Source organism: Electrona antarctica (genome assembly GCF_951216825.1).
Source record: "Electrona antarctica genome assembly, chromosome: 3".
Taxonomy (NCBI): Eukaryota; Metazoa; Chordata; class Actinopteri; order Myctophiformes; family Myctophidae; genus Electrona; species Electrona antarctica.
This window is the reverse complement of record NC_136808.1, coordinates 21,821,981-21,834,894: the sequence shown is the minus strand read 5'-3', so window position 1 is coordinate 21,834,894 and position 12,914 is coordinate 21,821,981. Positions and strand designations below refer to the sequence as shown.

The 12,914-nt window shown below is 42.0% G+C and overlaps 1 protein-coding gene across 2 annotated transcripts in view; it reads left to right on the top strand.

Moving 5' to 3' along the window:
* Positions 1-12,914, top strand: part of serinc4 (serine incorporator 4) — a 42,952-nt gene that overhangs the window by 11,841 nt on the left and 18,197 nt on the right. Inside the window, exon 1 of one of the 2 annotated variants that reach the window (XM_079497851.1) lies at positions 6,605-6,724. The exons of the other annotated variant lie outside the window; for it this stretch is intronic. Coding sequence (XP_079353977.1) covers positions 6,656-6,724 — 69 coding nt within the window. The 5' untranslated portion in view covers positions 6,605-6,655. Of the gene's footprint in view, positions 1-6,604; positions 6,725-12,914 lie in introns of those variants that run through there. 2 annotated transcript variants of the gene reach the window in all.

Sequence of the window (12,914 nt, the reverse complement as noted above, 5' to 3'; positions counted from 1 at the left end):
CAAAGGTCAAAGGTCAAATTAGCTTCAAACTCATCTGTCAGTGTCATTTGATAAAATAAATCTCTCACACACACAACCTGAAACCAACTATATTAGTCAGCAGTAGGGAGGGGCGGGATGCGATATAGAGCTCACAATATAGAGCTATTTAACACTGTTACTGAACACACACTCTATAGCAGTGATTACTGTCACAATATAGAGCTATTTAACACTGTTACTGAACACACACTCTATAGCAGTGATTACTGTCACAATATAGAGCTATTTAACACTGTTACTGAACACACACTCTATAGCAATGATTACTGTCACAATATAGAGCTATTTAACACTGTTACTGAACACACACTCTATAGCACTCTTTACTCACCTGGCTGAAACAGTGACACACATTCATCCAATGGAGAAACACTGGACCAGGACACACACTCATTTGTTTGTTTTTACCCCCTTTTTTCAACATTGGTTACAGTCTTTAGCCTTGCGTAGCCAGACTTATCTGCCGTTGCAATGCAAATTGCCAACCCAACACAAGGACAACACAAGAGACGGTCACGGCCACACAGCCAACTCAAGGTACGGCCACGGAGCCGACTTGGGGACCCAACGCAGCTCCTCCAAGGAAAACAAACAAATTAACGGAGCTGAACGTGAATCCCCCCCACCGCCCACCCCTTTTTTTCCCTCACTGTATATGTTTCTTTTCCCTTTTTACCTCCTTTATGATGAATTCCTGTTCTGTCTATAGAAGTGTCTATTTGTACGTCTCTAAATGTTTTGATGATTTGAACATGGTGGACCCTATTGGAAACAAGTGTAATGCTTAATTGGGTCGTCCACTCACAGTTAACAGCCTTTGTATTGAGTTTGTGCTTGAAATGTACTGTAATTCTGCAAACTGTTAATAAATTCTTCAATCAATCAATCAAAAAAGCAATGATTACTGTCACAATATAGAGCTATTTAACACTGTTACTGAACACACACTCTATAGCAATGATTACTGTCACAATATAGAGCTATTTAACACTGTTACTGAACACACACTCTCTATAGCAATGATTACTATCAGAAATAAAGAGCTATTTAACACTAAATGTAACCAAAGCAAATAATGTACCCTACCTTTTAAAGAGAATCTTATACTATATACATATTTATGCCTATAGACTAGTATAGTAACCACTACTTGGCATGAATCCAGTCATCTTTTCATAAGCCTATTGAAACCATAGGTTGAATGCTTTCACTCAAGCGATAAGTTGCGTCCTCTAATTGTTTTTTGTTTGCTCTTCTTGGCACTAGGCCTCCTCTCCCACAAGGCAACAGTAATTATCTGTCAGTGAAAAGACGGGCCCCCAGGAATGCTGCTGGGCACTGTCTCGTTTGCTGTGTGTAGGAGCTTGTCCACAGAGAGTAGGACCTGCTTATCAAAGGAAGTGGTTTTCAACCCTTTTCATATCACGGTCCATTATTTTTAATTATTTTTTTTGCATTTGAGCCACGGACCACCATTTGATGACGTTTAGCCTCTCAGACCCAAAACCCTTTTGTTGTCGTTGGCTTGGTGCATACAATTTTGTCCACAGTTCCGTATGCTGTATTGATGGAATGGTTGGTACTATTAGGAGAGATAACAGGCAAAAGTTGATCAAAATAACTATACATTCTCTAAGTTCTTGAAAATTAAGTAATGCCAGATTTGAACAATGATTTAACTCTTGAGAGCTTAATTTTACGCTCTCAGGTTGCCAACTCTCCGTCATTTAGCTGGGGACCACATGGAACCCCCTCAAGGACCACTGGTGGTCCCCGGACCACTGGTTGAGAACCACTGATTTGTTTCGCAGTGTTTTTGACTTTTGTAACACAATTTCTAAAATATTTAAGGCTCATGGGAGGGCTATGCCTTAGACAATCTAAAACTTGATGTAGCTGTATCATTAATACTCATGGTTTGCCTTGAGATGGTGTTTTTTTTATTCCACAGGCTATAGAGCGTCGCAGTCCCGCCTCCTACCAGGGACCAGAAAATGAATCCCAATGCATTTTTCCCATAGACATTTCAACAAGTATTTATTTAAAGACGGTTACACCGCGGACAAAGCCAACTCGAGTCGTGACAACTCATGACAACACAAACAATATTTTGGACCAAACAAATAATTACAAAGAAGAAAAACAACAACAAAAGTGTTGTAACCTGCCGTTTTATTCTTCTTTCTAATTATTTTTTCGGCCCCAAAAATTGTGTTTGTTGTCATGATTTGTCACGACTCGAGTTGGCTTTGTCCGCGGCGTAAACGTCTTTAAATAAATACTTTCTGAAATGTCTATGAGGAAAATGAATGGAGAATAATTTCCTGGTCCCTGGTAGGAGGCGGGAATGCATCGCTCTATAGGTCTGTTGATTGTCATGTCAAGCATTATAGTGTATATCGTAGGAACTGGAATCTCCACCAAAGGACAATCATTTCTGCCTAGAGTTTATAGGGCATAGCAGTGGGCGTAGAGATTTACAAAAGTGGGAGTAGAGATTTACAAAAATATTTATATCAATTATTCTAAGCCTAGAATCAAGCCATCCAGGATCATGAAAAAAATAACGTTTTTCATATGTACTTATATGATATAGTACATTTAATAAATACACTTAGCGTCTTTCATTTTCATTTCTTTTCACAGAATCAAAGGTTTTATAGTCATGACAGGCAGTGGGAATTATTGCATTGATTATGTCATTGTGAGCAGCCTGTAGATATTGGCAGGCACACAGAGCCATTTTGGTAGAGCATTGATTGATTACGCCACTTTCACACCCTTTGATAATCATCATAGCCTGTTTTAATGTAATGACATTGCAGTAGGCTGCTACTGTATAGCACATGCTGCGCTTCAGGGCACCCAGATGCACTGGTGGAAAATTAGTACTGACATGTTTTAATTAAGTACATTGCAATACAGAAATACACTGTTACGAGTACCACAGACGAATAACAGTCTAAGTCCACACTATTGATCCATAATATATAAATGATAGATAAGGGTTCAGGACACCGAGGCCTTTTCGTGGAGGGGTCAGTCTGAAATTTGGACTTAGACTGTTTTTCGTCTGTGGTACTCAAAAAGTCCGGAATTCAAAATGTAGGCCTACTTGAGTAAAAGTACAAAAGTATTGGCATCAACATGTACTTTAAGTACCAGAAGTAAAAGTAGAACGTTTCAGGTTCTCAAAATGTATGCACAAAATATTTTGGAAAATAGCCATTCCACAAGCTCACAAGGTGTCGCTTGTAGATCGGCTATTTTCAAATGGCCGAAAGTGGTTAATGTATGTTTTGTAATAATCAAAATCTACAAAGTAACTAGTAACTAAAGTTTTCAAACTGCTGAAGATTACTGCTAATCATAGAACTAAATCTCTGCTTTCCATCAAATCAGTGGAATCTGTGAAATTACTCGTATACATGAGTAATACATGACTAATGGGCTATATACACAAACAGATTCTGATTCTAAATAAATGTAATGATATGATGTAATGAACATTGAGTCATAAAAAATATATATTAATAATAATAAAATATTTACAGCAAGTATGAGATGAAGATAGAGACAATACTCTACCAAGCAAATGATCAACTTAATTAGAAACATTGCACCGAATGGGGTTGTAGAGTCTGCATGTGCCTCCGTAAACAATAGATGAGATCTGCAGTTTCCACCAGCACAAATGTGACTCGTTTGTTAATGTGTGTGTGTGTGTGTGTGTGTGTGTGTGTGTGTGTGTGTGTGTGTGTGTGTGTGTGTGTGTGTGTGGTGTGTGTGTGTGTGTGTGTGTGTGTGTGTGTGTGTGTGTGTGTGTGTGTGTGTGTGTGTGTGTGTGTGTGTGTGTGTGTGTGTGTGTGTGGTGTGTACGCCTGTAATCCAAATAACTCGAAAACCGTTCGCCCCACCGACTTCAAATTTGACTCACGTGTTCTGCACCACCACACAGAGTGCAGTGCCCAGCCTTGCGTCGGTCAGATAGGTTGGCAGTGTTGATTTTGACAGCTTTTTAGATTTTAGTTTTAGTCATAGTCCTTTGAATAGTTTAGTTTTAGATTTAGTCACATTTTAGTCACCTGGAATGTTTTAGGCTAGTAGTCTAGTTTATTAGTCGACTAAAATGTATTTTGGCGGGCCTTGATGCCGTCATAATGACTGATTTTACACTTGCTGAAAATAGCTGATCTACAAGCTACAATGCCTCGCGCTGCAACACTGTAGGTTGGGCAATTTTTTTTCTTCTTTTGCAAAATAATACTCAACCTTATTGAAAATTCAACTCTTCAAATGTAGCCCAATTAACCTGTACAGCGTAATAACAGCCGCCGGGGGAAACCCCCTCCTGTCATGCCCAAGGAAACTTGGAAAGAACACATGTGGCTAACACACATAGCTTAGCTATAGTGGGTATTCCAAACCCTATACCAGTGGTTCCCAAAGTGGGGTCCGGGGACCCCCAGGGGTCCTTGAGGGAGTTCCAGGGGGTCCCCAGCTAAATTATAGTTTGGAACCAAATTGACCCTTATGGGTCTGTAACTCTGAGAGTGTTCAAAATGTACATTTGTACACTCAGGGTTAAATTAACATTGATTTTGCAATATAAATTGTGGGTTCCACAGATAGAAATGCAGTGCTTTGTAGACTAATGCATGTCAAACTGGGGGTCCTTGAAATTAAACGGGTAGAGAATCACTGCTAGAGCCGTAAAATCTTCTCTTAAATGGGGGGCTTCAAATGGGCGTCCACGGACTAATTAGTGTCAATTTGGGGGTCCTTGACATGAAAGTTTGGGAACCACTGCCTATACCACATTTTGGAGTCACAGCAGCCTCTGTGGCGAACTCCTGGCACCCAGTGCAACACCTAGTGGCACCCTGCAGTGCAGGGCCGGCTGAGGAGTTGTTAAGGTCACCCTGACTGAGATGATAAACTGAAGTATGTGAGGATTATCCGGGCGCAGCGCCCAGCCTACTAACCCAAATCTAATCTGCCCCTTCCTATTCGTGTGTAGTACTACCAGCCTCAGCCATGGCTGATCCCCACGACACACAGGTGACAGCCACGAGTCTATTTAAAACACGCTGTTTACCATCTATTTACCTGAAAAGCTCTTTAAATATTGTGTATAACATCGTCACCTTCGTATACTAATGGCCTATAAATTGCTTTTTTTCAAGTTTTTCAGGAAATAATTCAAACTGATCCAAAACAAAACTATATGATGTTTCTTAATAATTTCACCAACAATTTATGATTTATGAAAAAATAACACTGTCTGTCCGTTATGTAACATAAAAGGATTAAATATAATTAGATTGGATTAAATGGCCTGATTTAGGCCAATTTACCTAAGTTATACCTAACTTATTCCTGACTTTTTTCAAAAAATTGCCTAATATTTTGGCCTCAGTAACACTCTTGATGAGATAGGCCATTTCACTATAAGGGGCGGAATCAGCATGATCCTTTTCAATTAAAAAAAATAAAGTTCCCCAATAAATGACTTAGTTTAAGAAGGTGACGATATATGCATTTCTGGTTGCATGTTTTCTGGTGCAACCAGAAATGCGGATTCCATTACAGAGCAGTATACAATGCAATATAGCCTACTTCTGGGTCGTAGTGTGTAATGACACAGGAAAGTGTTTAGTATCAGATGTCATTTGGGAATCATGCAGGGGTAATTCCTTATAATATTTAAATGGGATTATTATAGGGAAGTATAATGGCCGGCCCCATATGGTATTGTGGGAAATGTTGGACTGGTGTATGAAAGCCCCGGGGGGAAGGGAAGGAAGGGGACAGATGGTTCGTGTCCTACTCCTCTCCCTACTTTCCTCTCCCTCCCTCGCAGGCTCTGCCTAATCTGAGCGGGTAGAGGGGGACGGGGGGAGGGGAGGGCATTGGGCATTCACACCACCACCTCTCCCTCTCTCCTCTGACTCTGCAGGCAGCTCCCATGCAAGGCTAATACAATACAGACAGAGCCAAACCTCACAGGCTAATGGGCAAAAAGAATACCCAACAACTTCTTCATCCCTTAAAGTCGTTGCGCTGAGAGTTACTGCAGTTGGAGCAACCGGAGGCCGATCATGCTCACATCCCACCACCACTATAAGGACGCGCTTTACTGGAGAATCTACCCCACGATGTAATTGGGCACGAGAAAACAACTATCTATTGGAGTCTATACTGGAATTGGAGGCTGCTGTAGTGTACAGTACTACAGTACCATCGGGCTTCCTTTTTTTATCCCACGGTTTTTCTAATTGTCTAATCTAGTGTAATACTGGGCACTACACTCCCTCTGCCAACCTGGGGAGAGCAACGGACTGACCTCATGCTTCCTTCAATGAGGAGTGAGAAGTCCAAGCCGCTTCTTTTCACCTGACAGGGGGGGGGGGGGGAGGTCCCAGAGGGAGGCAGTATAGAGACCAGGATTGGGCTTCCATTTGTGGTTTTTGGTTGAATTTCACCGCTTCCTCCCGTTTTTTGGATTATGGCTTCTTTGCAGGAACTTTGATATACAGTCACAGAATTAGGTCTTCTTGTGTCAGATGTGGTGACTGGCGAGGAGAAAGGCAGTCATAGAAGGAACACGGCGATGTCTGCCCGGCAGGGGAAGAGCCGGAGCGGAGCCTACAGCTACTTCCTCAACATGGTGGCCTATCAGGTGAGAGACCGGACGAGACGATCCTCACCTCCACGTAGGGGTGGGCGATATATGGAAAAATATTACATTACAATATTTGTTTTCAAACAGTATCACGATATACACGGTATTATATCACAATGTTTTCATGTGGTTTTTAGGGGTATTGTTCAAGTTACATAACCACCTACAAGGTAACAGAAAGTAAAAGAAAAAGGAGTGACAAAACATTTACACCAAAATACTTATTCATTTTGGCATTCTACAAAAGTATAAATCAAGGTATAGAACTGCAAAATCATAGAATATGCATTCACTGTATCATAAATCTCTGAAAAGAGGGTCCCACCCCTACCTCCACGCCAATGATTTAAGACACGTTTCATAATTCACCCTTTGTCAGACTTCTGATTGGTACCAAATGTACTTAAACCTACTAAAAGTAAAAGTACTCATTGTGCAGAAGTTTTATAATGTATAAGGATCTTATACTTGCTCCGGGCAATAGAGACCATGTGTGCAGGAACAAGGGCCAAGGTGGTGACCCCAGATGGCAACAGCGAGGAGTTTGATATCCAGGCCGGGGTAATGCAGGGGGACACCCTAGCCCCTTCCTCTTCATCATAGTCCTGGACTATGCACTCGGGAAAGCCATCGGTGGACGAGAGCAGGATCTTGGCTTCACTCTAACACCAAGGAGGTTGAGACAACATCCCAAAGTAGTCCTGACAGACCTGGACTATGCGGATGACATCAGCCTGCTCTCCGACAACGTGGAACAAGCTCAGGAACTCCTGAACAGAGTGGAGCTGAAGTGTGCCAATGTTGGCCTTAGGCTAAACGCCAAGAAAACGGAGGTTATCACCTATAACATCTCACCGGAACATCCACCAGGTGCTGAAGGAAGTCAAGGACTTCAAGTACCTGGGCTAATGGGTCAACTCAACCGAGCAAGATCTGAAAGTGAGGAAGGCACTTGCATGGAGGGCCCTGAATGGCATGACCAGTGTATGGAACTCCAATCTCCCCCGTCAAATCAAACTCAGCTTCTTCTACGCAACAGTGGAGTCTGTTCTCCTATACGGCAGTGAATGCTGGACCCTGAAGCCAACCCTGCAGAAGTCCCTTGACGGGTGCTACACCAGAATGCTGCGTGCAAACTGGTGCTCTGGGAACCAACACACAGGCATCGATCACGAGGACGTCCCCGCTAACATACGTGGATGTACTCAAGAGCGATGCAGGAGTGCAAAGTACCAACGAACTGGCCAGATGTAGGGAGAACCGGGATGACTGGAAACGACGATGGAGGGCTTGTCTGAGGACGACCTAGAGAGATCTTAAAATAGGAAATACAAGCTGAGCTTGTAGATCTGCTATTTGCAAATGGCCAAAAATGAAGTGGTTATTAATGAAGGTATGTTTTGTAATAATAACCAAAAATCTACAAAGTAACTAAACTGAAGTTCTCAAATAAATGCAGTGGAGTAAAAAAGTATTTTCCACCACTGGGAAAGACATGTTCGAAACCATTACTATCCAGGAAATGGGTTCCAATGGATGCATTGTAGTTCATATTTAGTCTCAAGCTGTTATTAAAACTTCTATTTATCGAGCATCGCAAAATGAATGGGCCACTCGTCGTTCTGAAAGGGGGCAGGAGCCCCCTTTCAGAACGACGAGTGGCCCATTCATTTTCCCCATAGGCTTTTCAAAAAGTATTTATTTAAAGACGTTTACACCGCAGACAAAGCCAACTCGGCTCATGACAAATCATGTTTTTCTTCCACATTTGTCCCTTTAGTGTACCGATCCAGAATATTCAGTCCACATTTGTCCTTTAGTGTAAACTGATCCAGACGATTGATTGATTGATTGATTGATTGATTGATTGATTGATTGATTGATTGATTGATTGATTGATTGATTGATTGATTGATTGAATACTTTATTAGAAAGAAATGTAATCAGTATAGAGTACAGTTAGAGTCAAACGGTCTTGTTTCCATTCAGGTCCTGCATGGGTATTCAATTCATAATCATGACATGAAAAATAACGGAATTCAGATCATTATAATAATAATAGTATTAAAATAAATAAATAAATAATAATAAAAAAACAATAAAAAAGGTAGGCATTCATAAAGAGGTGGGGGTGATCACTTGTGAGAGTTTCATTTAAAAGATACATCTGTATACTTTTGTATTTATTGGATCAGATTGGCACCGGAATTGGTTTGAAATCGGCGAAAGATCTGCGAAAAACCGCAGAAAATCAGCAAAAGTTTACCCCAAATTGGCCCTCCCCAGTTATGAAATGCCCCCTGCGCCCCTGATTTCATCCATCGCATGCATGTTGCGCAGTGAACGATTATCATATGCCCTCCGAAAACACTAGAGCACACACCACTGCAGGTCCACCTTATCATTCAAACCAGATTGTTCGTACTGTAAGGCAAGCTCAGGGGTAGAGTGGGAACCGCAAGGTTGCCAGTTCGAACCCGGGTTCCCCCAGAGTTAGTGTCGAAGTGTCCTTGAGAAGGACTCTGAACCCCTAATTGCTCCTGATGTGCAGGTTGGTGCCTTGCATGGTTTCCTCTGTCATCGGCATATGAATGTGTGTCACTGTGAATGGGTGAATGTAATGCACAATCAATGTAAAGGTGTATGAAAGTGTGTGTGTGAATGCCTGAATGGGGTGAATGTAATGCACAATCTATGTAAAGGTGTATGAATGTGTGCGTGTATGAATGTGTGTGTGAATGTATTGCACAAGCAATGTAAAGGGGTGTGTGTGTGTGTGTGTGTGTGTGTGTGTGTGTGTGTGTGTGTGTGTGTGTGTGTGTGTGTGTGTGTGTGTGTGTGTGTGTGTGTGTGTGTGTGTGTGTGTGTGTGTGTGTGTGTGTGTGTGAATGTAATGCACAATCTATGTAAAAGTGCCTTGGATAAAGGCGCTACATAAATGCACCATTTCCTAAATATCCCGCCCGCTGTTAATTTATTTTACTTTATTTGTTTTTAGAATACTTTCAACGTGGACATTCAACCACTCCGCTGTGGTTCTGTTTTGTCAACACTGGCCTTAGTTAAGTAAAGCTTATAGCAGTTATAATTAGGTCTGACCATTAATCCTGTATTAAGGGCGTTTAGCTTGGCAGGCGGGCAGGCAGGCAGACAGGCAGGCAGGCAGGCAGGCAGGCGGGCAGGCAGGCAGGCAGACAGGCAGACAGGCAGGCAGGCAGGCAGGCGGATAGACGGATAGACGGATAGACGGATACAAGACAGTCGACAGGCAGGCAGGCAGAGGTGCGGAAGGTTTGCCCTTACTGCAGATCGGCTGTACAGAATGAAAATAATGTTACCTTCATTTATAATTGATCATTTATGTAAGCCATCCTGTGGCTGCTATATACAGCATCCTGTAGCTCAAGCTTTGAAAGACGTAGTCACCTTTTCCCACTCAGTTTATTTTAGTGTTGTCTCGTCTTGCACCAGAGTCACTACAATGTAATTAAATAAATGTATAAAACCCATATTATGTTTGGCGTTGCCGTTTATAGACAGCTGTCTTGTTAAGTAACGGAGTGTAGCTGACGCGCCTGCCTGCTCTCAGACACTTGCAGTGTTTTCTGTAATTATATTATAAATCAAATGAGAAAAAAAGGAAGAAAAAAGATCTGGTCTTGGTATCGACTCAGTCTCGCCTCCCGTCGGTCTCGGTCTCGACTCGGACTCAACTCGATCCCACACTTGCATTTGGTCTTGACTTGGACTCGCTTTAGGTGGACTCGACTACTACACTAGTTTCTTTTATCCACAAATTGAAGTCCCACCGGCCACCACCATTGGGGCAGAGTCGTTTTTGAGTGGTGCAACCACTCCTATAGACAGCTATGACTGTCCCTTGGTCCCTGGCTGGCTGTGTCCGGGCACGACAATAGCGTTTGGTTGGTTTTCACCACCAAGTGTCGCTGCACACACACACACACACACACACACACACACACACACACACACACACACACACACACACACACACACACACACACACACACATATTTACTGATGATTTCGGTTGTGACAGTACAGTACAGTACAGTACAGTACAGTACAGTACAGTACAGTACAGTACAGTACAGTACAGTACAGTACAGTACAGTACAGTACAGTACAGTACAGGGACCCCCTGGGGACCCCCACACGGTAACTGCAATTTCTCAACCATTTCGGACGTGGGCCGGCTTGCTGGAACTGGGCCTGGATGTTCCGGGGACCCCCACACGGAGTTGCACAACTCACTTCACACGGGTGTGATTTTCAAGTTAATTTTACCTACACCAAAAATCTTTTCTGAAAATAGCCGATCTACAAGTTCACAGCATGTCACAACTTGACACATTGGATGCTATAGGATTCATTTAGGGTTAGTTTTTGAAGCGCTTTTCTATACATCAGTGGTTTTCAACCTATTTCATATCAAGGTCCATTATTTGTGACAGTTTCTGACCAAGGCTAATGCTGCATTCACATGGGATCAGGCAAGCGGTAGATGGCAAACCGGAAGTCATTTTAGTGGACGGGAGCAGGACGGTAAACGGAACAGGACGGCATGGTAGCCCGGCAGCCAGAACCGGCCACGTTAACGGCAGACGGCATCAATGTTACAATATTTCATATTTTTACCGTGCCGTGCCGTCCAGCAGGTTTTGCCGTTTGCCGTCTACCGCTTGTCTGATTCCATGTGAATGCAGCATAAGTCATTGATTTATTATCTTTTTTTTTCATACGAAAGCAGTGAATCATAGCTTCAAATTGACATATTGGTTGTTTGACCCACCAGTTTGACCCACCAGTTTTGGAGATATGGCTTATAGAATAATGAGAAAACAGGCTTGAAAGGTTCACTTCTGTGGACTAACTTTTTTTAGACATGCTCTAGTAAGTGAACAATCTGCCTGTGCTATTAACTCATTTTTGATTAAAAAAAGGGGAAAAAACAGTCTTCCCGCCATGACTGTCTCTGTAAGAGTCACATTTATTCCATTTTGATGCCAATACTTTTGCGCTTTCACTCACCTACATTTTGAATTCCATAGTTTTACTTCTGCATTGCAGTATTGATACTTTTACTTACCACAGTCAGGATTTCCCCACTGGTCAACAACACCACCAAGATACCCATGTACCTGCTAAATACTTCCTTAATGTCAACGAAGTCCACACCCACAACACCAGAGGGAGTTCAACAAACCATGTGCAACCCAGATTCGGCACAAACATGGGACTAAATTAATTTCGCTCCTATGCCACCAAAATGTGGAACGCCCTACCAACAGTCATTAAGACATGCAAATCCCTTGTCTCCTTCAAAACTGCTCTCAAAGGGCACCTACGGACGGCTGCAATTCGAAACTGGCCCCCGTAAAATCTGAATACCCCACCCACCCCTGTTCCCCCTCACTGTATATGTTTCTTTTCACTTTTTACCTCCTATGATGATTTCCTTTTGACTATAGTTGTGTATATTCGTACGTCTCTAAATGTTTTGATGAATTGAAAATGGTGGGCCCTATTGTAAACAAGTGTAAATGTGTAATGCTTTATGGTGTCGTCCACTCACTGTTAACAGTTTTTGTATCGAGTTGTACTTGAAATGTACTGTAATTCTGCAAACTGTTAATAAATGAATCAATCAATCAATCAAAACCAGTAAGTACATTACTGTGAGTACGTTTTCCACCACTGGCAATCTATCTCTGGACTGCATTGTGTACACATACTGTACCATACACAATACATTCATAGGGTTGTCCCGATCCGATCACGTGATCGCCGGAAATCGGGGCTGATCACGTCATTTTCAAATGATCGGAATCGGATCGGGAGCAAAAAACATGATCGTGGACATCCCTAGTATCAATATCATGATATTAGACTGGATATTGTCTGTGATTTTGGATATTGTGATATGGCATAAACGTGTTCTATAAAATATAAATATCGGATCAGGAAAAATTGGTATGGACAGATACTCATCAATCAAATTATCAAATCAAATGATCAGGAATCTGATTTTTTTTAATGAGAACCAGACGCATGTTTTTGGGTTCTGTATGTGGATTAATCTGCCAAGCCCCCAATCGCACTCACTCATATTCACTCATATTCACTCATATTCTGCCATTCATTAAACTCTTCATTCCAAACAAAT